Source organism: Pelecanus crispus, chromosome 1 (assembly GCF_030463565.1).
Source record: "Pelecanus crispus isolate bPelCri1 chromosome 1, bPelCri1.pri, whole genome shotgun sequence".
In the NCBI taxonomy this organism is placed as follows: domain Eukaryota; kingdom Metazoa; phylum Chordata; class Aves; order Pelecaniformes; family Pelecanidae; genus Pelecanus; species Pelecanus crispus.
Genome location: NC_134643.1, coordinates 33379267 through 33406349, shown reverse-complemented (window position 1 = coordinate 33406349; position 27083 = coordinate 33379267). Strand labels below are relative to the sequence as shown.

Sequence of the window (27083 nt, the reverse complement as noted above, 5' to 3'; positions counted from 1 at the left end):
AGAAGAGTCTGGCTCCATCTTCCTTAGTTCCCTCTCACCAGGTATTTATACATGTTGACAAGTCCTCCTGAGCTTTCTCTTCTGGAAGCTAAATAATCCCAGCTCCCTTGGGCTCTCTTCATATGTCAGATGCTTCAAACTATTAATCTTCTTAATCCTGTCACTGAGAAGTTCAACAGAGGGTTTGAGAGCATGCATCTTTGATTCTTCTCCTTTTACAATAAGAACAGAATGATTGCTTTCTACTTTTCAGCATTTTTTAAATGCAAATTGTAGATTTCATAACAAAATTTAAGTACTACACAATAGAAACCAAGAATCTTTGACATGCAAAAAATTTTAAGAGAGTTCCAAAATTCTCACTAATTTAAAAAATATTGTTTATGTTAAAAAAAAAAAACAAAAGCAACGAGCTGCAAGTTTCTCTTATAAATACTCTTGGTCACTCCAATTTTGCACCTACCATTTCAGAATTCTGGTTTTTGCTGGCTTTATTTTGTATTTGCATAGGAGAGGGGAACTCAACATCTCGAGTGGGGCTCCATGGAATGCTTTTTTTGATAAACTATGATCACAAAGCACAATGAAGCCTTGAAGCTATCTGATGTAAAAGTAAGGATAGTACCTTCTGTGGGATGTAAAGAACACACTAGATGCCAAGAACAGAACTTACAAACCACTTCAGTAAGGTACTTTAAATGATACAGGTACTATATGATAGGGCGATACAGGGCTGAATTTTGATAGGTGTGAAAGGGTCTCAGGTACCCAAATACAGTTTTTCCTTATGTTCTTTTGATAATCTCACTGCTAATATGAGAAAATGTGAGCAAGCAATAAGTCAGTTGTCCCTATGACAAAACTTATTGTCCGGATTTATTGTATTTTTCCATCACCACTTCCTCTTTCTTTTAATTCTTATAAAAGAAAATTACTTGCAAGCAGGCCAAGTTCCTGAACACCTGTATGGAAATTTAATTTAATTTATTAAAGAGAAAATGGTGTGAAAAATATCAGGGTTTCAGGTTCACTGAATTGTTTAAGACAACTGATAAACAATGTAGCAAACACAGGAATATTGATGGTCTGGGAAGTATTTTAAAATGTATGCATGTCTATATATGACTAAGACTATTACAGCCTACATTTGGACTCTTCCTAAGTGTATGTACAAGTTTCTGAGTTGAATCAGTTAAATTATGGAGTTCCTCTTCCTGACTATCCATACAAATGGACTAGTGTGGCTCCAAATGTATAAAAAAAAATAGTTACACACCTTCACATATTAAATAGATTTTTTTAAATGAACTTAAAAGAATATACTTATGTGGATAGTGTATATTTTTAAAATATATATTAAAAGTAAGCCTTTCAATCTTTAAAAATACGTGACAAAAAGCAAATCCATAAATAACAAATGACTGAACATTAGAGTTTTCCAGATTACTTGAAGTGTTGTATCTTTATAGGACTTGAAATAATGTGTTAATATTTAGTTCCTCAATCAAATAATCAGAGGAACAACCATACATAAAGTCAAAAGCAATCAATTTAATAGTATGATTTCAAAGACTCCATTTGACTCTTTGAAAGCTAACCAATTAATATATAAATTTTTCCTTTTAAATATCACTGTCATAGGAAATCAAAACAGCACTGACAAATGTTCTTTTGATAAATGAGTTTTAGTACTAACGCAATGCGAATTAGTTTTGCCTTCAGCAAAGGATGAAGATACCAAAGCTTCCACTTAAAGAAAGAAGACTTATGCAGGTATTTACATGAATTTCATTAGCATTCCATTATGTATATGTGACAACAATATTAGTATTATTTTGAGAACTGAAATACTGTGGCTGTATCAAGTTTCAGCATGTTGATCTGCATTGTCACATAAATTAATATTGATATTATCAGGAAGACAGATGAGGATCCTTCATCAACAGGAAATTATAGCACAGAGAGCATGCATCACATATCCAGTAATTTTAATATTCATGAAGGAATTTTTTTTTTTTTTTAAATGTTTGTGAAGGGTTGGGTGGCAGCATGGGACTCCACTGCTTAAAGCCCAGCAGTTAGGGCTGCTGCTGTCAAATGCACAACAGCTCACCCCTTTGCACCCGAGAAAGCCTGAGCAAACCTGCCACCCAGTGACTTGAGCTGAGAACTGCCAGAGATGGAAGCAATAGGCAGGAGAAAATCCCTTTGCTCACACATGAAGATGTAAGAATACAACAATATATGAATGAAACAGAATACTGAAAGTGCATATTCCTCCTAATTACATCCTATATAAACCTTTGTATTGGATTAGTTGAATTTGTTAAAAATTCTGCATTGTTATTACTTAAGTGCTGAATAGCTGAATAACTACAAATCACAATTCCAGACTTCAAACACAATCCTACTGTCCCCTCTGTCCTGAGTGATGAAGATTGAGATGCCTGTGGAAGAGGAACAGAGATTATCTGCACTTGTTTTGCATTTGAAAGCCCAGAAATAAGGCTTAGGAATGCAAAACAAGAAGCTGCCCCTTCTAAAAGAATTTCTACCAGTATTGATCAAGTGCAAAAGGAACACAACAAACCAAGAAATATCCTTCAGGAAAATGGAGTTACACACTGACAAATAAATTAATTGATGTTTGGATTTAACCTACTTAACTTTAACTGTCTAAGTGAATTAAGAGTTAGTCACTCTTCAGCTACTTTTGTATCCTACGGAGTATCCATCTCTATAGCCTATTGAAAGAGGAAATCTTCCAGCGCAAGATTCAACACCCACATGAAGTGAACCACCTCTTTCTCTCTGCAGACCATAGCAGGTCTGTAGCGACCAAGCTAGCCTAGCAAAGGTAGGCTAATTTGTTTTTCAAATCAAGCACTTCAATGAACCATCTAAAATACTGTGGAGTTAATCAGAATTGGCTATCAGGAGATCCAGGACCACTGGCTATCTGGAAGATGAAACAGGTGGCTGGGAACCTAAATATTAAGTCAATCTTCACAGAGAGCTACACCTTACACACTTGCTGAGGCCCTTATTTGGCCCCAGATTTGTTCACTTGAAGTGCTTTGCTAGAAAGTACACTAAAATTGGGATTACATTTCAGAATTAATTTCCCTTAAAAGAAAAAAATCCAATTCCCTTCTATTTTCATTATTAAGAGGAAAACCCAAAAGTGTATGTCAATGATATAAAAACTTCTGTTCAACTTATGACCAACAGATGGAGAAAGTTCAGGTTCCTTTCTCTTGTATTACACGGTCTTGCATTACAAAGTCCTCTGGTAAAGGCATTTTTACCTTCCTTCCACACCAAAATCACTGCTTCATCAACACTTTCAGCCTGATTTTCTCTTTCATGGAACACAATTTCTTTGTGTGACTTCTGTCAGGTAGCTAAAAGCAATCAACTAAATAAAATTTGTCAAGAACAGAATGGTTTTATTTGCTCTTTTACAAGGAATACATTTAATGGGGCTTTACTCTTTAAGCTCTTATTTTGACTGACACTCAGACTCATTCCAGCCTTTATCTAAAGACAAACTAATGCCATTAGGAGAAAATTCAAGCTTTTTCAAGGTACTCCTATGCACTGATGAATACCGAAGAATAAATATAAACCTATCAGAAGTGTAACTTAATAGCCACATGCAGGAAATGTTTTGAATTATGCTAGTGTACTAGTGTAGATCTACATATTTTGTAATTCCTGAGGCAACACAAAATATACTGCAAACTGCTTAGCAACTTGCTACTAAGTTTGGACATAGACTTTTGGGTGGTTTGTTGCAGAAAGGATGTCTTTGGGTTTCAATGCTTTTCAGCTGATGTTAGCATACTTCTACTGGCTTGTTGGACTTGTTCTCTCACTGAAAGAGAGCAGTGTGAGTTCCTGGGGACGTTTACAACTCAGCAAATGAGCAGGCTGAGGCAACTCTGACTCCTCAAAGGACTGGTTTGTTCCAAACCAGACCAGAACAGTTATGTTTGAAACATCTTCTCACATGGAGATAAACAGACATTGAAAAAGAAAGAGAGAAAAAGAATCTCCTGGTCCACGGAAAATCAAATAATATTGCCAGCCTAGGAGAAAGACTCTGGAGGAGGCACTGTTATATGGTACATCATTTTGAACACAGAGCTGAGACTGAACATGGCCCCTGGCGTTCCCAGACACTGCAGGCACCATTAGCAACCTTTTCTCTCCACATCCACAGTTCTCCTTGGGAGCACAAAAAAAGGTACCTAAATTTCAGGATTTTTGTATCATTTAAACCCAGAACAACAGAATAAATATATACATGTGGGCAACCACTCTGAGGTTGTTGTTGAATATTAGGTAAATTAGCATGTGATCAGATGTAACCAGAAGGGATTTCTACTCGAGGTATTAATTTTGAATAAGCCTGATAGAAGACTTTAAAAAGATCACCATACATGCAAACATGAAAGATCTATGATTCCTCTTTCTATGTGCCAAAATGAATGCCTTTCTATTAACTTGTTTAGCCTTCACACAAACTCTTCTTGCTCAGTGTTTACAGTTTGACTCCTACCCACCATCTGGCCCAGTCTTGTGCCAAATTCCAGAAATGTTGATGAAAAAAACATGGGTAAGTAAAAGTGAATGCATATGCACACTTTTTTGAGATAATTTACACCCTGTTTACGACCAGGCTACCTATTTACCTGCTGTATTCTCTATTATTTGAGTGGGATTTAACTGAGGTACCAAAATACTTACGTCAATTTAGATATCTGATTTCCGGTATCTACCTGCAAGTGTCTGCATGTCTGTAAGGTGTCTAAATTGTAATTTTATTTTATGTTCTTAGCCTACTGAATTTTTCTAGACCTGAACCAGCACAATAGAAAAAGTAAAACAGAAAAGACAGATGTTCACAGTAAAGAAAACTAGGCTTTCACGTATTAAATAAGGATCTATTATATCTTACCATAACATTCCTTTCATAATGTTCGTGCTCTTTCTCAAAATCTATTACAAAGCCATTTAGAGACCAAATAAATGTCAGGTCTAATGTGGGATCATGGGATGCAATGCATTGCATGGTAGCATTCTCTCCAACGGTGACATCAACATTCAGCGGAGCTAAAGTAATCCTTGTAGCTTCTGTGAAGTTAACAGCAAACATGGAAAATTCCAATAAATAAATGTTTATCCAAATGTAAGCTCAGCTCCATAACTGTTTGATTACACATTAAACCGCTCCCTCAAACTCTAGTTTACATGTTATTCATGCAGCTACATTTCAAAGGACTGAACTAAAGAGAACAAAGGAAACCTTTTGCAACTGAAATGCCTACCTTCTATTTAGCTGTCCTTTGAAAATGGCTATGTTTCAGTCTCTGAATCACATTACTGACTATGTAAAGCTATTTTTATTCACTGACTATATCTCACGTAGAAAGAAGACAGATGATGAATCTTATGTGACTTGTGTTGCGTTTCTTGTTTTAATTACAATATTTATTATGTTTTAAAACCTGTCTCTTTAATGAATGGAAAGCTCTGCTCAGTTGTCAGGCTGAGTCAGATTTCCACTAGACCATTGCAGGGACCGAGATCTTAATTTATCTACTGAGAAACAATATAATGGCTGTATAACAAGCTATGCAAATAGCTACATGTGGAAAGGAAGAGAAAATAATACAACAAAAGGAAGAAGGCTGTATATTCCCCAGCAATGCCTCTGATTATTACAGAAACAAAAACCAGGCAGAGATCTGATACTTGCTAGAGATCTTGGTACATGCATCAAACTCATATGGCAAATTAGCAATACTATTCTGGAAGGGACTCACTGGATCACCGAGACCTGTTCGTTTTCTTTCAAATATTATCATAAAACAAAAACCCACAGAATATCTTCTTCCTGCCATGACATATATTATCTTTCCCACCAATGTGAAAGTGGGAGTAGGGTACCAAAACCTGGAAGACAACAGCCATAAGAAAAGAGCTATTGCTACTAGTTGAGACCTAGGTTTGGTCATGCTCCAAGGAGCACACTACACCCCATGAGACACAGAACAGCAAAAACTCCTGAATAAAGCCAACATTTCTTCTCCATCTGCCTTGGGGAGAAACGTTCCCCCTGATCCTACTCTAGTCATCTAAAACCTGCTTAATACTGAGACTACAAGAATGGAACAACTACTAGCTTTTGTAGAATGTAGAATGGAGTATCTGTCAGTGTATTGGAGCAGCCTGTTAACATCTGACCTCTAAAGTCCTAGCTGTAGACACATGCTTAGGATATCTGCTCCATTCTAGTGTTGTGCCTGTATGTTCAACATTTGGTTCTACCATCAGTGATTTTCTAAACGTTTACATAAAGTACTCTACAAGTCTAAGAAGTTGCTGAAAGAGTGGTCCAGTGGCAGTGAACAAACAGTGTGTGGGAAAACCCCATCAGACTTTGCAGTGCCTGTCAGCTTCAGATTTAACTTTTTAATTTCCTGTATTTATGTGCAATGTCTGAGAAGAATGGGCCACACAATGTGCTTGGGAATACCATTTTCAAAGCATTCTTTGTCAACCCTCATCATTGTCCACAATGTGAAAATAATTTTGAAACATGTCGTCTGACCCTTCTGTTTCCACTGTGATACAAGGGAGATGTCTTAGTCTTTTGGTTTTCCTTTTTAGCTGAATCAGAGCAGAATTCTCCAAAATCTTAAAATTCTTTATACCTAGTTTGTAACATTTATAAACATATGGTTTAAGTATTTCACTGTGCAAATTTAGTATGCAAATGTTCCTTCCTGATTTTAGAAGGTATGATATTACTATTAAGGGGCTGGATATTTATTTACATAACCTTTAAAAATAATGAAATGCCTGAGGGTAATATTAACACATATAAAATTGCAGAAGATGATAAAAAGTAACTGCAAACATTGAACAAATCTGATTAATCAAAATAAAGTCTTACAATTCATTTGGTACAATAAATTTGGTAAAAATCAGCCAGAAAAATGCTTTCAGATGATCTGATGATACAGATTAATTCTTACATTAGTACATCAACATTGTGGCATTGAGCTGTCACATCCAGCATGATTTCTGGAACAGACATTAAAAAATTTATTTGACAAATGACTCTTTTACTATCAGTGACACTTGATAGACATAGCTGTTCATGAATGTCATCTTTCCTGTGTGTATTCTACAGCTATTCATCTATTTGACATCACATTTAAAATACACAATTAAGGATATCAGTACTCAATCAGTAAACACTAATACCCGTAAAGGAAGGGAATTCAGTAGTGCAATCATATGGCTATATGCCCCTATCTCACAAATTTAATGCATGTTTCTTTAACTGCAATGCTCTCTCAAACTTGCTTACCCTACAAAAAAAAAAAAAAAAAAAAAAAAAAAAAAAGAAAAAAGAAAAGAAAGACTAAGAAAGGTCAGTAAGAGTCCCACTTCTCTGTTTGAGTCATCGCCCCAGAACCACACCTTAGCCTGAGCGCTAAGCTACCAAATTGAATGAATGCATTAAAATGTGTCAATTTAATGGATCAGGTTTAATAATCTCTTATGGAAACATCAACCCTGAAAACTGAGATACAGTCTCAGAACTGGTGCAAACATACCCAGTTTCTACTGAGCAATATGCTTTAAAAGCATCAATTCATTGTTTAATGAGCAATTAAATTAGAAAGAAAATATATAAAATGGCTTGCAAAAGTAGTGCAATGCTGGAACAAAACTTAGTGATTTTCAATTAAGGGATTCTACCTGAAACAAACTAATGCAATTTAGTGGTTTACCTGTCATTTCTAGAACACCAGTGCTATTAGCTTTTCCTCGGTTATTTTCTGCAAAACAGGTGTAGCGACCTTCATCCAGCTTTGTGATATTGATAATTTCCAGGCTCCCATCATCCCAGATACGTATGCTATTGAAAGTGCAAAAAATACATCAAGAGAAATTAGGAAAGCAATACTTTCAGTAGAATTGTAGTAAGTGAAAGGACAAACGACAAACATCTCTTGGAAGCTCACATTTAACTACTGCATTTATAAACACTCCTATAGTAAAAAATATTTAAATAGACTGTGGCATGATTAGGTGCCTCACATTGCTGGAGCAAGAGAGTGTACTTTTATTTGTTTGTAGTCATTCAAATATTTTTCTTACAATTTTGTGATCCAATTCAATTCTGAAATGTGAACAGCACCAAACAGACTGATTAAAGTTGGATACCCTTCTAGCTATTTAGTAACATTTTGGCATACCATTTTCCTGAAATCACACATTCTCCTGCCCTTGAAATCTGCACAAGTGAGAACTAGTCTACAGGATAAACAGAAACATAAGGCAGAATTTTTAAGATTCACAGTGTCCGCTAACAGTCAATACTAACCGGCTCCCATTTACAAGCAATTCTGTTCCTTTGCTCCACGAGAATTTTGGCTTAGGAGCAGCTTTAGGCTTGCATTCAATGATTACACGGCCCCCTTTGGCTGCTAGGATTTTCTTCTTCATAGGGTTCAGTTCAAAAGTAGGAGGTGAAGCTGAAAGCGAAAATTAACACAAGTACTGCTGTTAGTGATTTTTCTGCAGAATACAATTTGTTTACAACAGGAAGGTACATGACAGAACTACTGAATTGTATACAAGCATCCATTATTCAGACCAGTGAGAAAAATATTAATGATACAGAGATGTGATGAGTAGTAAGTAGACAGTGACCTAAAAGAAACAGAAAAAATCATTATGTAGTTCTATGCTGTGTTACACCAGAGGTTTCTTTCTGTTGATTTCTGAACCTCTGTCTAAGCTTAATCTAACAAGATCAAAGTCCCTGGAAATCAATAGAAAGCTCCTCCCTTTCATGGGCCTTTTGATCAGTCCTAATAAAATTTAGATTCCTAGAGCCCAACTTCTGTAAAAAGTTGCTCACTCGACCATACTTTCAAATAATATTTGGGTTTACTTTTCAGTGGTTTTAACCCCCGTCTAGCAACTTTAAGGGTATGCCCTTCTTCCTCTTTGTAGTTTTCTGTTTGGCCAACTGGCCTTAGATGCACTCTCAGATGTACAAGAGTAATGTGGCATGACTTGCTACATGACTGTAGCAAGCACCACGCTTAGGTATCTGAGGTCAGGCCTTTGCTTACTAATCTTCTATTTGTAACAAAATAAAAGAAAAAATGCTTTTAATTATTTTGCATCTCAGTGTACCATCATTGTTAATCATGCCAGCAAGTGTGTCTGCAGCTTGAGTAAATAGGGCCATTAATTAATTACAGCAGTACAGAGAAAAACTGATAAACACCCACATCTTACCAGAACTGAATTTTGAAAATGTGCATGTAAAAAGTGCTTGTTTCTGGGCAATCCAGGCTGGTAGTGAGTACACAGTAATGGAAGAACAGTGAAGGACAAAATATTGTTGTGCAGTGGGTCGGGGAAGTCAAGAATAGTTTAGCCCTTGGGAAAGTCTGAAGGCAAGTGTGAGATGGAAAGAAGCCAGGGTAACTACTGCAGGGAATCTCCTAGGAAAGCCATGTCATACAGCCGGTACACCTGCTCTAATGAGTAAAATGTCAGAAATTGTTTTAAGCCTGAGCATTCTGTATCTGAAAGGCAAACTTTCAACAGGGTGCTCCTTAGGAAAACACAAAGGATTAGTAACTATATCCAGCCATCAAATAGGACAGCTATACGGCACACAAACATTGCAGCTGGTCTGGATGGGTTGTAGAAGGCAAAAGCAAAGAGGAGAGTGAAGAGGAAGAGCTTCAAAGGCCTGGTGACTGACAACGTGGTTTCAAAATAAGCAGATTTTGCCCCCCACAGGAGTGAGCATAGAAGAGCAAAAAAGAAAACACTTCTCAACCAGTTTGGCAAGCTTGAGAGAGTAGTCAGCAACTCTGTGTGCTTCATATAATTTCTGCACTATCAGATCCTCTGAGGGGTAACAGCAGCAAGCAAACATCAGAAATAATACAGCAAACATTCCCCACAGACTAGTAACTTGATTCCTCAAGTCATTGCCAAAACCCAGCTAGGGAGCTCAAATAAACCCCGCCTCACCTAGATTCAGTGAGGGCTCTTAGCTTTATCCTCACAGGACTCTGTTACCAAACAGCACTTGCGAATATGACTGCTATCTTACTCAAACCTGAAATAGTAAATAGAGCAAAATAATCCCACTGACCCACAATCTTCAGTTCAGCATTTGCATAAATAATTCCATGCGTGTTTTCTGCTATACATTGGTACATGCCGGCATCGTCGAAGCTCAGACTCTGCATTCTTAGTTCACCTTTCCGGAACTAAAACACAGAATCAATAAAACAACAAGATATTCATATAGACTACATATGTTGAAGAATTCACACCCATCCACATTTCTTCATTTCTTTTTAGTGACAGTGTTCAGAAGAGAGTCCCTCACACAACATTCAGGAACCAATAAGATTTTATTTTATCCATGTTACATTTCAGTCTTTGTGACAATGTTTTCACCTTTTTTTAAAGAAAGATTCGGTGTTGATTGATATTTTTCTGGAAAATTCATAGCTGAGTGGCACTAGACATCTATTCTTCAGTCCACTGTTACCACACCAATGCAAACACTACTGATTCAGAAATAAGAAACAAGAAATTAAATTCATTTTATGCACATTATCTTTGTTTTGCCATGCTCAGTGTTCAGTATGTTTTATTGTATGTACATTGTTTTACAACAGCAAAAGGTCAAAGCAAGTCCCAATGAGATAGTTTAAGATTCTTCTGGGAAGTAGTATAAACTAGTTTCTATTACTTTGTTTTAATATAAAAAGAAAATTTAGTAAGTCAAAATGAAGTACTTGATCTATTTCTAAAAAACGGTCTATAAAAATGCACCAAGTGTGGTGAGATTTTGTAAATTACAAATAGATGTCAATTGGTTTTTGAAAGGTCATGTTAAATTCTGTTTTCTTGTGAAAATGAAGGTGAAAAGCTTTAAACTTTGAATATGAGTCAACTGGAGTGCGCAGAGTAGTGGAAGATTAAAAAAATACTATTTATCTGAAAAAAGAAGAGATTAAAGGAATCATATTTCCTGTACTGTTGTACTGAAAAACATTTGAATCAGATTTTCTACACAAAACTTTGTTCTGTGCTAGGTGAAATACCTAATTAAAATTTATCTGATTTAGAAACAAGCTATATTCTCAAGGCAATTTAAATATTTTTGCTATTTTGCATTTGGAAATCAACTCATAATATTAACAAACAGCATAATCTTCTGGTGTACTACTGGAGAATTACACACCACTTTCTGCAATCCAGTGTGCAGATTTTGTCAGTGAAAGCCAAGTTCAGTGGGGACCATCAAGCAATTCACTTGCTAAATTACTTGTTTGTAATAACTACAGAAGCTAGAAAACAGCACTGTTTTTTCTGGTTTAAGCCATCTCCATATGGCAGATGGTGATATCCCTGTTCTCCCTCCAACCTCCCACATTTTTCTTAAGAGACGCAGCCAAAACAACGCTGCCTCATTGTCCTATTTTGTTTGCTTGCCAAGATCAGTGTCACCACAGCTCAACAGATGAAGCGTTACATTGTGCCCTCTTCTATTCTCTTTGTTCTTTAATGGCTCATCATACAGTATAAGCAACAGATATTGAATATGTTGTTGAAATGCCTGGACAGAAAATCTACCTCGTTTAAATAAAATATCCAATGCAATAAACTTAAATTATCAAATGGTACTCATTTAAACTTCACATTGACTATAATAATGGAATTTTGCATTATTCTGTGGAAAAATATTAGAAAGTACATGATATTCGAACACCACTAATCATTTAAAAATCATTCTTCTCTTGTCTCTACTGACTCCATTTTTTCTTACATTTTTAGACACACTCATGTTTAATGTAGTAAAAAGGATTATTTTTAGAGAGAAGCTGATAGAATTTTTTATCCAGGGAGAAGACAAGAACATTTACTTATAAAGGCCTGGAGAAAAAGGAATACCCACCTCCCAAACATGTGGGAAAAAGGCAATATATTCAGAGCTGAATATTAAATAGCCTGAAGAAATGCATTTCAAAACTGAAGAGAAGATTGAGATAAAACTTTAAAAAATAGATCTTAATCCCTAATGCAAGTGGAATCAGCAAATATTTGTATTGTTATAATTAATTTTCTTTTAACCTTTTAATAATGCATACTTCAAAAAATCGTTTCCATCAGCTAACCAATCAATCTTGCATTAACTACGGTGATATACTTACCGAGGCACCATTCTTCAGCCATCTAATTGTTGGAATAGGCTTGCCTGTAGCTACACAAGGCCAGTATAGGTCACTGCCTATATCCTTCTCTGTGTCATTGATATGTTCTACCCACTCAGGAGAGGCTGAAGAATAAAAGATGTGGTGCCTTGTAAATATAGCAGATACATATTTAATTAGCATTACAATCTATTAATTCCACTGCTTTTTCCATGATACTTCAGAGGCCACACAAAGTAATGATGATAACTCAGCAACGCACCAGCACAAGAAAGAATGAAGATGTTTTTGTCTTACCACATAGACTCAAAATAACTTCAAACTATTTTTTATGAGAAGAAAATATGGAACTGAAACAATGCTTCATGAATGTCCAAAGATATGTTACTGCTTACACTGGCCTGTGGAAATTATTCAGTAACACCATGAAAATGATAGTTAAATTACATGGAATCGTGAAAAATCATCTATGTACTGAAAGGGTTTCCAAGAAAAATATTATCTTGGTCCAGAGAAGATATTTAAGAAATTAATATTGAAAATGTCCCAGCTTTTACTAAGCAAATGAATCTACTTATTATCTTGACCTATAAAAACCAGTAACAACCTTCCCACACCAATTTTGAATTTATCCCACTGAAGTTCAAGCACTTAACTGAGGATCTTAACTCAGAAAATGTTCTGTACAGTCAATGAAAAGAGACAGAAATCTTCTGAATGTAATTCAGATATTACATATGATCTTTTCCTGTCACAGTTTTGTGGCATAAGTCTCAGTGAAGGAGTTGGGTTACTCGGGATGATTCCACTGTGAGCAATAAGATACAATTTTTTGGTTCTCTCATTTAACCAATGCATGATGGGAAGGGGCAGAGGCTGAAGGAATAAAGAATTGACTGTAGCTAATAAGAGAGCTAAGACAGAAAAGACAAACGAAATGAGGAAACAAGAAAGCATAACAGATCTAATGGTTTCTTTTTCTTCTTGGCTGTTTTTTTCACTTCAAATACTCTAAATGTATTTAATTTCCATTATGCATAATTATATTAATACTAAAAGACATTGCTGTCAAGGTGTATATACAGCTATCATAAGCAGACAAATTGAGTAGTTGCTCAATTAATACACAAACGTTATGCCTGGCATTCAGTGCGTGAGTTTTCATTTTGCTCTATTAACTTGAACAGCAGTGTGTCAGGATGATGCAACGAGTCAGCACTGACATCAAGTGTGAGAGCGCAGATACTTCCAACATAAGTAAATGCAACATAGATCATGAAGAATAAAATTGTTCTACCTACCTTGTACATAAACTCTTGCTTGATGTTTATCTTTTCCTTTATAGTTTTCAGCTTCACATTCATAAAGTCCTTCATCTTCATACTGAATATTGAAGATCTTAAGAACTGCACCAGACATGCTTATCTCAGCAGTGGCTGGCATGGGCTCAAGGTATTTACTCCATCTGAGTTCAGGAACCGGACTTGAAAAGGTACAGTAAAGTACAAATCAGCATGTTCAAGAACTGGCTCTTAAATTGCAGACTACAAAAAAGTGTTTGATGATGAAACATGTATTTTCATTCCCTGGAATATGAAAGCAAACAGTGCTCTACAATAACTTTAAAACATACTTACTTCCCAAGAGCAAAACACTCCAGTGTCACATTTTGCCCCAGGAGAGCATACGTGTCCTTGAACTTCACCTTGATATCGGCAGGATATACTTTTGCACCTAACATGAAAAAAAGCGATTCTCAGAAAAGGCATGGCAGAAACCAATACAGCTATTAAAACTTCCACAGTTCTTAAAATTCCAGACAAAATTCTTATTTACAGTGAATAAACAGCCTCACCATCCATGAAGTCTGATTTAGCACTGAATTTTTAATAGTAAGGCAGAACTGTTTTACTCGGCAACTAGTTATCTTTCTCTAGATGGTAATGCCTAACATTTTTTTACAGCACAATGCTTTAACATAAACTCATTTACATGCATTTTAAGTGTGGTGATGTACTGTGTGTGTTGGTAGACAAAAGCCTGAGCCTCTGTTTTCCACAGATTCTTTTACTGGACAGAATATTTTGAATTATTGTGAATTTAAGCTCAATGTTATTTTAGCAAGGGTATGAAGGAGCTAGAGCCAGCCAATCTATCAATTAATGAGGGCACAGAGATGCAAATGTAATCAAATCTACCTACTGGTGATCCCTGTAGGACTCCTTTTGCAGTTCTTCCAGATGAAGATCTCAGTGTGAGTATTGGCCATGGAAAATTTGGACAAAGATCACTGATTTGTAATTACCCAAACTCAATCACAGTTCTTCACTGTAATATGGGAAATTTAACAGATAAAAGGGGCACTGAAATCCTGATAATGAGTTTATGAGACTCTAGTGACTGACAGTCTGAAGAGGCAAAAGGGAACTTGGTTACCATTTGGAAAACATGCAGTTTTCATGAAGAAATGGCAAAGAATAATCGAGTGACACAAAACCACATAGGTGTCTTGGGTGATTGACCATGAAACACAAAGCCCTTAGGCCACTGTTAGATAGGAAACTTCAACAGAGGAAAAGGATTTTCCATTTTCATGGGGGATTTCCTGGGGAAAAAAATTAATTCCTGAATCTGTTCATCAACTTTATGTAAAAGTTTCTGCTTTACAGTCATACCCCTTTGAACTAATGCCAAGACCAGAAAAGATAGTGAAGATTTTGGGATGAGTACAGGGGCTTAGCACATAAAAGAGATGGGGACTCTGGGGATGAGAACTCTGTTCTTGATGATATGAAAGGAAATTTGTGAATGAATCCGTGGAGATTTCCTTCACAGAGTTTTCATTGTGGACGGGAATGATTTGGACCTCTGTATCTGGAAAACTAAATAACATTGTCCAGTAGCCATTATAACTTTCCATATAATTCTCCTCACAGAGCTGAAAGTACTTATGAATGAACAAAATTAAAATACAAACAGTTAGAACACTACATGTATATAGTATTTCCAAGAAATACTTACGATCAGACTGTGGAATAAGTGGAATAAATTTACTGAATACACTTTTTGTTATTGAAGGGCTGGACACAAAACATGAGTAATTGCCCTTATCTGATGCTTCTACATTTGCAATGTAGAGGTTGCCGTTTGTCTGTGACACAAATCGTCGTTTGTCCAAAGTAATGAATACTGGGAACTCATTCAGAAGCCAGCGATAACTGAGATCATCTGGAGGAAAATATTATCTAGTCAATATTAAAAAACAATACTATCAGCTACTTAAGCCATGGAACACTGTCTGTATGTAAGTTACTTCACTCTGATTTCTAGCTTACAGATCTTTTCTTTGGGAGAGGCTTTGGGAGAGGCAGCTCTGTGAGAAAGAACATACATGTCTCAGTAGCCAGCTAATAACCTGTCTACACTGAACATTGGGGTACTGCTGCCATGAGTGCAGATTACTGGGGACCCAGCTGCAGTGCGCATGGCTCCCCTTGGGCACAGCTTTCTCACAGGAAATGGAGTGGGGTGGGAGGAGATGGGCAGCTGGGTCTTGACCTCAAGCAACTGAGAAGCTGGGAAGCCCTCACCAGTCTTGCGATTTAGACAAAATCGTAGAATATTTTAAGTACAAATATGTCTCAGTTCTTCAGTTCCTTGCAATACATAGACACAGAGTATGAAAACTAAAATGTTATCCCATTTTACAAAGTAAAAGAGATGCTAACAGCCAAATTCACCCCTCAATGGAACTGCAGCAGCTTGAGGTTACAGGCATAATCCCTGCAGAGCTCTTCAGTGGCTATGATGAAAAAAAGGCACTTCCAGAGCATCAATCACCTCATCTCTGACCCTCTGGGGGTGCTGGGCCCTGTCCAAGGCCAGCAGAAATTCTGGGATGACACAGTGACATGTACTCAGGTCTTCTGAATGGTGGGCCAAGTCTCCCCTCTACTATCCAGGTAAGTCTGAGTAATTTTATTTGTAGTATCAAAACCTATTTGCAAATTCAACAATATCCTTTACATAGGGTCAACTACAAGCATATATTCAAAATGGAAACCTAACCTAAACAGTGATTCTCAAGCTGCATAGAAGTTACTGTTTAAGTAAACTTAAAGGAAACTTTTAAAAATAAGTATTAATTTGTCTTCTACTCTTCAAGCAGTTGAAAATGAAGCGCTTTGAGCTGAATTACCTGGGTAGTGGTAAGGGGGCTCACAAAGAAGCACTGCTCCAACACCTTCTCGCACTTTAACCTCATAGCGTTCCTCAGGTGGAAAGGGATCCAGATCTAGTTTAAAGAAAAGAGGGGGGAACTGGGTTTTTCACTACAATATTTTTCTTTATTATTATTTTCAGCCCTGTAGATTAATACAGAAATACAACAATATATGGCAGATAGATAGATACCCGTGGACCCATAATGCCAGTTTTGCTCATTTTAACTTTGTCATTATCAAGTGCAATGAATTTTTTTACCATAAGTTAGTCATAATAACAAATGCCAGAAAAAAAGAGAGTGGTACAGATTGTATCTCTAAAAGTAGCCAGGTGAGCTACATTTGAAGAAGGAATCCCAGGAAGAGAAAGGAAAAGGATTTTAGGTTATTCTTCAACTGGTTTCCCAAAAATGCAAGTTTAATTCTTTACTGTAACTTAAAGTGGCTTCTCTAAAATGATCTGGCTGTCCTCCCTGCCTCCAGCAGCCAAGGACTGGTAAGCAGTTAATTCAGACACATCTTTTGTTCCAGAGGTTTGGGACAGAAGTGGCTCAGATCCCAGGAGAAACCCTAGCTGACCCTCTTTAAACCAACTTCTATGTAGCAGGGTAAAGGGACTGTTGTGAAAGGATAAAGAAACAAGTCCTTTACGGAGCTACATATCCCCAGACTGTGGGAGAACAGTAATGGTATCTGCAGTGATAAGATAACAGTTGCATGAGTAACTTCAACCAGGTCAATAACTGCCTTTTGCTTATTCTTTTCACTCTCATTTTGTGTATCCAGTCTGAAATTAAACTATAAACATCTTGAGGCAGGGAACATCTCTTGTGAAGCTTCTCCATGTCACCAAGCACAGTGAGGCTGTAGAGATCCTGACTGGCATTCTGCTCTAAATGCTACTGTGGTGTAAAGAGTACCTCAGTAATAGCCAAGTGCACAGCCTCTGAATGCAATATGCTACCATAGAAACCACCTAAGCTAACTTCATTCAGATTACTTCAGCTTTCTTCAATGGCAGGCAGCTACCCAGTTCTAAATTCCCAAGGCTGGCTCTGAGATCTACCTAAAACTTAAGTTCAAGAGCAGAGAGCCAGAAACAAAAAAATCAGGACAGAGCTACACACAAAAAGAAATTAAGTAGAAAACAGAGACTATTCTCTACAGTAAAATGCAATGTATAGTTAGATAGATCCAGTAGACACTCTGCATTATCTAAAAACAATTAATTCCTTAACTTTGTAACAACTGCTACATTTACTAAACATGGTACAGGTAAAGGATTCCTCCAAGGCCAACCACAGCTGTCAGACCGGAATGACTGCAAGAATCTAGGAAGAAAATGTCATTATGTTTTGTCAAATGAATGGGAAAAAACCTCTAGGAGAGTTACGTCAGTGTCTAGGGAAAGACACTTCTCCCAGCTTCTGAAATACTCATCTTTCTCACAGACCAGAACATAATACAGATCTTTCCTGTGGCTGACTGGACCTTTTCATTAGACAGTGCATGGTAGGCATTGTAATAGGCCATTCTAAGGACTTCTGATTATTATTCAATACAATTTTAGCCTGTGCCTTAGTGCAATGAATGTATTCAGTTCTTCACAACTAGCTCCCAATTAATTTGGAATGCTATTCTTTGATAAAAAAGAAGTATACCTGACTGACTTAGTAAGAATTAGCTATTTGACCAGACAGATTTTGTAATTGGAGCCAAGGAAGCTCTTCACACAGATTGCAATACCTTTATTCATATAGTACGTGCAGTAGTTTGAGCATATTCCCATTCCATTTGTCAGCATGGACCTAACTACATAACTACTTTCTATCTTCAAAATACTGACTGATCTCTCCTGAAAACATCTATTTTCCTTGTTGCAGACCTTTTGGTCACTGTTTAAACTTGCCACTATTATTCATTTCTGCCTTCACTGGAACAGGTTAGTGTTTAAAATCTGTTACAGAAATACAGAAAAATAAAAATTACAATCATTGGAACAAATATGTTGTTAATTTGATACTGCTTTGCATACGGGCAGTGTAGGGTTTGGTGAAAAGAAAACCTATCCTTGCTCTTAAGTTATTTTAGTTATTTCCAGTTTACATTTTAAGTCTAGACATTTTGTTTATACTGTTCTTGAATAATCTTTGAAACTCTAGGACAGTCACCACAAATTTAAAGACATGGGATAGGACAGGCGATTTGTATGTGTAAAACATTATGTTAGTACTGAAATAGAACAGTCTATGCCAGGTGCAGGGAAGTCATACAATTATTGAGATCTAATTGTATACCTTCTTCCCACTTAAGAAATGCTCTGCACCCTGATTGGGTCTTGATGTATTTTTTGCGTAAGCACTACTTGGTTATTACTCAATAATTATAATAAGCATGATTCCATGAACTCTTAATTGGAAGACATTCATTTTTAGCTAGAATGAAAGAATTAGCATAATCACTGCACTGCTATAAGCATATAGTTAGTACCTAGTGAGTATGGAAATTTCCTTGTCATTCTTGCAGCCTCTCTGCTATGAAATCGCTGTGTTTTACTACTCTGACACTGTTTTCCAGCAAATAGAACAATATATCAACTTCTGATTTTGCCTAGCACACACCAAAAAGCCACTGAATACTCCTGCAGGATAAAACTCCTTCCCTCAGGAGTATGTGTGTAACACCTAAAAAAGATTTTAATGGGTTTTAAAGCACTGGATCTAAAAAGATCCAGTTCTACTAAACACAGTGTTCTCAGATGCATTAATTGACATGAAGTTTATGAGACAGCATGGCTTTTGTTCCATAATTTCAGCAAATTTGACAGTAACACAAAAATAAAAGGTCTTGTTCATGTATAGCTGGTCAAGATTTTTTTGAACTCTTCTAAACAGTTGTTGCCATTTTTCAGTCAGTTTATGCACAAGCTGAAGATCAGATGTTTTCTATGTTACTTTTAGCAACTCTATATTCAATTTTTTAGAACCAGTGATTATGGAAGAAAATTGTTTTTATAGGTGATCATAAAAAGGAGAGGGGAGCAAACACAATAGTGTAAAGAAGAATGACAGTACCATTTTTTTAACCAGTATTTATCAGTTTCCAGTTATCTTTTCATTTCTCTTCCTTGCTCTTTACCCTATTTTCATTGAAATAGTTAAATCATAGAATCATAGAATTGTTTAGGTTGGAAAAGACCTTTAAGATCATCCAGTCCAACCATTAACCTATCGTTACCAAGTCCACCACTAAACCAATTAAGGGTAGAGTAGCAATTTCCATGTTTCCTGGCTTGGTGGCTGGATTACTTATAATGAAAGCTAAAACTAGGAATCATTAAGATTGGAAAGGACCTCTAAGATCATCAGTCCAATCACCAACCCAACACCACCATGCCCACTAAGCCATGTCCCAAAGTGCCACGTCTACCCATTTTTTTGAACGCCTCCAGGGATGGTGACTCCACCACCTCTCTGGGTAGCCTGTTCCAATGCTTGACTACCCTTTCTGTGAAGAAATTTTTCCTAATATCCAACCTAAACCTCCCCTGGTGCAGCTTGAGCCCATTTCCTCTTGTCCTATTGCTAGCTACTTGGGAGAAGAGACCAACACCCACCTCACTACAACCTCCTTTCAGGTAGCTGTAGAGAGCGATAAGGTCTCCCCTCAGCCTCCTCTTCTCCAGGCTAAACAACCCCAGTTCCCTCAGCCGCTCCTCATAAGGCCTGTGCTCCAGACCCTGCACCAGCTTCGTTGCCCTTCTCTGGACACGCTCCAGCACCTCAATGTCCTTCTTGTATTGAGGGGCCCAAAACTGGACACAGTATTCCAGGTGCAGCCTCACCAGCGCCGAGTATAGGGGAACAATCACCTCCCTGCTCCTGCTGCCCACACTATTCCTGATACAAGCCAGGATGCTGTTGGCCTTCTTGGCCGCCTGGGCACACTGCTGGCTCATGTTCAGCCGGCTATCTACCAACACCCCCAGGTCCTTTTCCGCCAGGCAGCTTTCCAGCCACTCTTCCCCAAGCCTATAGCGTTGCATGGGGTTGTTGTGACCGCCACATTGGCAAGCCTCCAGTCATCAGGGACCTCCCCTGTTAACCAGGACTGCTGACAGATGATGGAAAGTGGCTTGGCGAGCTCCTCTGCCAGCTCCCTCAATACTCTTGGGTGGATCCCATCCGGCCCCATAGACTTGTGAGCGTCCAGGGGGCGTAGCAGGTCATTAACTGCTTCCTCCTGGATTATTGGGGCATATTAGGGTTCTGTTCAGTATAGTTGTCCAGTACACTAACTACCAACGTTCAGCTCATGCAATCTGTGAGCTGGTAGGCAGAAAACATGCCTCAGACTGTTTTGATGCTACTTTTTTCATCTATTATGTGTATTGGTTTCATTTTAAGCAGCTCTAGCTATTGTCATAGCTTTTTTCCTACTGGTTGTTCAGGACTGGCACCACTGATGCCTGCTTTAGGTATAAATAAATACCCTGTAAACTGAATTTTGATGTCACCTCCATTAGAAGGAAATAACAAGCTGGCCTTCTACTCATTCTAGAAGATACACCAGGTAAAATACAGACTAAGACTAGATCAACTATTATGCAATCCATCAGCTCTTTACAGCCTCTGAAGTTTTCTTGAGATATGTGGTCCCACAGTATTATAATCACTAGCAGAAAACAGAACTGTTCACTTCAACTCTGATCTTATACAGTAAGGAGTGAATTCTGCTCATGGAGGCTGCTGAAAGACAAGAGGGGCACTAAGCACTTAATGCCAGGATTAAAGGTCACATAGGGTTTTATGAACAGTCAGCAGATAAGAGTGGATTCCTTTTTTTGTGTATTCCTTTTTTTGTCCTCTGATGAAAAAATATATCCAGGGAAAAAAGCATCTTAAGGAAAAATAAAATAAAAATCCCAAACTCTGTCTTCAGTTGGTAAAATTTTACATTACTCTTCATGTAGCACATCAGTTCTTTACAATGCACGTATTTGTCGACAGTGCATATGCATGCATTCACAAGACTAGTTCACGATTGTCAGAAGCTGACAGAAATGTCCCCCAGCAGGGTCTTCATCATAGCCTAGGAGTCAGGGAGCACGCTTTACTAGAGAGTGCTATGCCTTCCTCCTAAAGGCATCCCAGTTGTGTTTGCATGGCAACAGCGCCTTATCACCATATGCCCCGACTTGCATCTTTCTTCTGTGACTATTTCCCCTTAGGTCCTACCATGATTTAAAAAGAGTCTGGCCATTGTTATCTCAAGATCAGGCTCCATGACTCTCTTCAATTAATAATTTAATAATAATTCCCTAAGAAGGTTGTCATGTCAGCTGAATGCTAAGAATATAAAGTGCTTGCAAAACTTATTTTGTGTTGATCTCTGCAGACTAAGGCACTTAAGGTTGTTTTTACAGAGTAATAGAGCTATAGCACATGTTAGCAGAAGACATTGCAGTGTAAAACATTGGGCATTTCAAGCTAACCATAACGTTTCTATGTTTTGATGTAAACATCGGCTTACATCCAAAGCTCAGAGTGGCTTCACTGCTTCTGACAGTTCCAAAGATATTCGACACTACACAGACATATTTTCCAGCATCCCTTGATTTCTCTGGATTATTGATAACAAGTCTGCCTCCCACCATACTGTAGCGATCCTTTGTTAAATCAATATCCCAGTTGTTGAGTTTCCACCTATTGAAAAAGAAAAGCCAGATGTAAGATTTGTCCCAAAAAACCCAAACCTGGTAAGAAATATTATTTGAAAAATAACTCATAAGTTGTGATAAACTATACAGGATGTTATTAATATACTTCTATATATGTTTTAAGTTTTTCTTCAGCAAGAGCCACAGATTTGAACTTCATAGGTCTTTTAAACATAACAGTCTCAGTCTGCTTCAGCCTTCTCAGAGATGTGACATAGGTTAAAACGTGGTTGCTGGCCATACAGTAAAGGATGGTTGAGCTGGCCATGAGTGACTGTCGTGGTTTAGCCCCAGCCAGCAACTCAGCACCACGCAGCCGCTCGCTCACTCCCCCTACCCCGATGGGATGGGGGAGAGAATCGGAGGAGTAAGAGTGAGAAACACTCCTGGGTTGAGATAAGAACAGTTTAATCATTGAAATAAAGTAAAATAGTAATGATAATAGTAACAATAAAATAATTATAATAATAATAATAATATACAAAGCAAGTGAGGCACAATGCAATTGCTCACCACCCGCCGACCGATACCCAGACAGTTCCCGAGCAGCGATCGCTGCTCCCCGGCCAATCCCCCCGCCCCAGTTTCTATACTGAGCATGACGTCATATGGTATGGAATAGCCCTTTGGTCAGTTTGGATCAACTCTTCTGGCTGTGCCCCCTCCCAGTTTCTTGTGCACCTGGCAGAGCATGGGAAGCTGAAAAGTCCTTGCCTAGCATAAGCAGTACTTAGCAACAACTAAAAACATCAGCGTGTTATCAACATTCTTCTCCTACTAAATCCAAAACACAGCACTATGCCTGCTGCTAGGAAGAAAATTAACTCTATCCCAGCCGAAACCAGGACAGTGACCTAGCTAGTGATCAAACCCTGGGATTATAAACATAAGCTCAAATAGTTATCTAAGGCCAAATTCACTAAGAAAATACTCCCTCTGCACCTTTAAAGTACGGACTAATGACATTTTTAAGAGCTTTTTGCAAACTTTCTGTAGGGGATGAAAATGTGGCATGCCTGATTTAAGATCTACTCACTACATTAAAAAAATTGCTGGACACTCCCACCTAATTACTGTAAAACCTCACAGCCAGTTCACTGAGTCACTGCAACTTTCACTTCAGGGACTATGAGAGGAACTCAATGGACCAGGTCTGAACCTTACTGACTTCTACTGATTTCAACAAAGTTACAGAACAAGTAGCGGGAACCAATATTCATGATTTACATCTGTATTTCTACCTATTACTGTGTCCACAAGGGGGAGCCCATATCCTTCTGTGAAAGGAACTGCACGTTTCCTGAGCACAAATAGGAAAGAAGCAACTTAAATAGATTTAAAGATTATAAAATTCTTTCAGTGTAAATCATTTTTTTGCCACAAGGTAAAGGTAGGCATTAGTGTTTGAAAATGAGAGCGCATACCCCATGTGTTCCTTCCTTATTGAAGATGTACCGAAATATACAGAATACTCATTTGGAAGCTGAAATTGCAATTGTCATAGAAAGAAACAATAATAAAAATTAACCTTAAGTACATTTCTCTGTACATAATGAGTAGATAATAGCCAATAAACTCATATGGATGCCCCGAGTTCCCACAATGAAACAGAATTGCTCTGCTAATAACAACATAATTACTGTGAAAGAGGTCACATGTGTGAGTCTCTACAACTAGTTGAAACATTTTCCCAGCAGAAAGTTTTTCATGGCTTCAGCAGCATAGCTGATACATTCTTGAGTGTCTCTCTATGATATGGTGGACACAAAAGCAACATAGGATGTAGAATATCCAGGTTAAACAGCCAGTCCTTCTTCTTTCAGAGTGAAATAGGATGGAAAAGCTGTTCTGAATCAAGAACAAGGACTTGAACCTCAGTCATCCTTAACCTAGGCTAGAAAGATAGCTTCTTCATAAGTTTTTAAAGGTCACTTTTTTTTTTTTGTTTTGCATCTGGATCAGTATTCCTCTCAGAAGCTGAAAACTTCTAACACAACAGGAATGTACTATTTTCAACACTGTCTAGACATTTTGACAGATTGAATCAAGGTTGGTTCTTACTAAAAAAATTGCACATCTCCCCATCTTTTCCTGCCTTGAAGACTTTGTATCAACCTGTTAAGACAGTCAATCATTTAATACCACAACCTGGAACACTCACTGAGTAAAATACGTTAAGACCTGAAAATCAAAACGAGAGAGGTTACCTGTAAGTAGGAAAAGGAATTGCTCGAGCCCTGCAGTTCATTGAAACTTGTCCATCTGAAGATTCTTCTGGGTAGATGGTATCAATTGGTTGCTCCTCAAAAACGGGTCCATAGCCTTTGTTTCCTTCCTCTGAAAAATGGAGTTTGAAATGAATAATTTTTTAATTAGTAGGCATATGTATGTTAACTCTCTCTCCTCCAAAATAAAATTTTAAAAAAGCCCCACATCGAAAATAATTTCTGTTTGTAAAGTCAAACACTTAAAGGTGAATAAATGTCAAACAGGTTTGACTACAGACTATTTTTTTAATCTTTATCCTCCATTTGCTGATGCTGTTGCAAAGGTTGCAGGCTCTGCCCAACCCGGCTGCATTCCTTTCTCCTTTATCTCCTCCAAGTGTACAAGACTGCTCTTTGGGGTCTGTAGAAGCAAGAATAGGAGCAAATGTTGAAACCTATGGGAAAATTATGCTCAGCAAATCCAGGATGTAACTGGTTTTTTTCTGTGAAAATGGCAAATGCGCACTCTAGGTACAGAATTGCACTGTGAGAAAATGGTGCATGCTCAGTATAGGCAAAATTTTTAGACAACACGGCTGTCTAATTCTCACAGGCCTCTACTGAGATTGAACTGACAGTATGGACACTTGAAAGCAAACTCATGCGAAAAGCGAAGTAGTACATGCTACCAGGTTCACCTCCCATTCAATCTTTTTAGCTTAAAAATTTCCAAAAACAATGGTTAAGGATGGAAAAATCCTAGCATTTCGCAATAGTATCTGTACCGTCCATAGAAAAATCTGCTATGTGTCTTGTAATGCTACATTTAAAAAACCTTAACAGATCGAGACATAAACTGGCAATGTAACAGATGAATGTCCATAATCAAGTTACGCTTTTGAACTGGTCCCCTTAAAATTCTTGCCTTTGGTTTTAAAATTCTTGCCTTTGGTTTTAAAATATTTTAGACTAAATTAGGCAGGTTTTAGAAAACCTAAGAGAGAAGGAAGAATCTATCTGTAACTAAATACTGTAAATTATGTCAGTATTAAAATATCATATATATATATAAAACAACCCTTACGCAGATAACTTTTTTATTGTTCCTAAATTCCATATTCATAGATAGACACTAGATTACAGCACTAGCAGAAAACTGGTTACAGATAAAAAGCAAATTCCCTTCCCAGTTCAAGTTTGGGAAAAAAAAAATCATCGTTTCCCTTAGGGACAGGAGCAGGTGCATAAGGCACTGTTATGCTGCAACAAGTACGGTCAGGCAACTTAATTTTTAAAAGCTAATTCGTGTAATGAGAAGAGAAGCCTTTCAAAGAGGCAAAGAAAAGCAACTAGAAAGAAGGGCAGAGCATTTGAAAAATGGTCTGCTTTCTTTAATATTTTAAAGCACAACACTGTGTAAAAATCTACATATTGCTAGATCAAAAGAAAAAGTAATTTCAGACTGTGAAGGCAAGAATTATGTATTTGCTCAGAGCCTAGAATGACTGAGCCACAAACCTGACGGCAGTTTCTGTGCAGTTCTTAAATACGAATATGAATAACAATGGCCTCTAGCAGCAAATAGCCATATCATATGCAGCTGACTCTTTCCACCTTAGGACTCAAATGATGTTAAGGACCACTTAGGCGTTTCATGGCATGCATTTTTAATGCTGCCAGCACTATTAATTTACTGAGCGAATGCCTGTTTCTCACACCTATCGAGTATGATTTATAATGGCACTTTGGCTGCAACCTATTATGAATCTGGTTTCAGATGTCTGGCTGAGCAGAAAAAGATGCACAGACTGCATGTCAGGTGTGGTACCGAATAAACCTTTCATTCTTAGTTGTAAGCTGAGTGTGGACCAGTGATATGTAAACAGCATGGGGGAGAAAAGAGAAGAGAAAGAGTTTGGGAAAAGATCAGCAAGAAATGTTCACACTTTAAGTAAAGTACCATGCCTGTTTGACTAAGTTTGGAGAGTGAGGAAGGGCAGACTAAGAGTACAAGGAAAAAGATCAGTTGATTGAAGTTTTACCTACAAGAAAAAGGGGAGAAGTAAAAGTAGGGAAAGGAAGAAGGAAATTGGACGCATTAGATAAACTGGGGATGAGAAGAAAAGCACATTTTGTCTGTTCTGGTCCTGCTTTAGACAAGAGGATGGACTTCATGACCTCTCAAACACCCTTACTCCCCTATTTTCTGGATACATGTCTTGTGATTTATACTTTTAATTGGAGCAAAAGCTATAATCTAATTCTGATTATTTGAGGCATTCTTCAGTGAATTCTGTAAACGAGATTCAGACTTTTCAACAGTGCTAAAATATATTAGGAAGTCTTTGCAAAGGTCAAGAGAATCTCTACACAGCTGATGAGATCATGGCTTCTGTGTAAGAACTGATGCTGCTGGAAGGTGGCCCTGTCACCCCTTCTCCCAGCAATACTCTCCAGCTGGGCAGTGTCGTTCTCCCCCTAGGCGCTTCTGCAACACCTCTCATGCTTGTCTGACTTCTGAGGTAGCTGCTAAAACTAAAGAGAATGGAAATCTATTCACTTCCAGCTTTCCGGGTTAGATTTCTGCCAGCTTAGTGAGGCGAATTTGTTTGCTGATGAAGACCTGTGCCGGCGCAAAGGTGGGAGAGGAACA

At 37.7% G+C, this 27083-nt stretch overlaps 1 protein-coding gene across 1 annotated transcript in view; it reads right to left on the bottom strand.

Moving 5' to 3' along the window:
* CNTN1 (contactin 1) overlaps positions 1–27083 on the bottom strand; it is an 81929-nt gene that overhangs the window by 40932 nt on the left and 13914 nt on the right. Inside the window, exons 2-12 of the mRNA XM_075727868.1 lie at positions 24431–24560; positions 22037–22209; positions 16480–16575; positions 15303–15509; positions 13919–14015; positions 13583–13764; positions 12282–12406; positions 10208–10325; positions 8408–8558; positions 7812–7939; positions 4964–5139 (exon numbers count right to left, since the gene is read on the bottom strand). Coding sequence (XP_075583983.1) covers positions 4964–5139; positions 7812–7939; positions 8408–8558; positions 10208–10325; positions 12282–12406; positions 13583–13764; positions 13919–14015; positions 15303–15509; positions 16480–16575; positions 22037–22209; positions 24431–24560 — 1583 coding nt within the window. The remainder of the gene's footprint in view (positions 1–4963; positions 5140–7811; positions 7940–8407; positions 8559–10207; positions 10326–12281; positions 12407–13582; positions 13765–13918; positions 14016–15302; positions 15510–16479; positions 16576–22036; positions 22210–24430; positions 24561–27083) is intronic.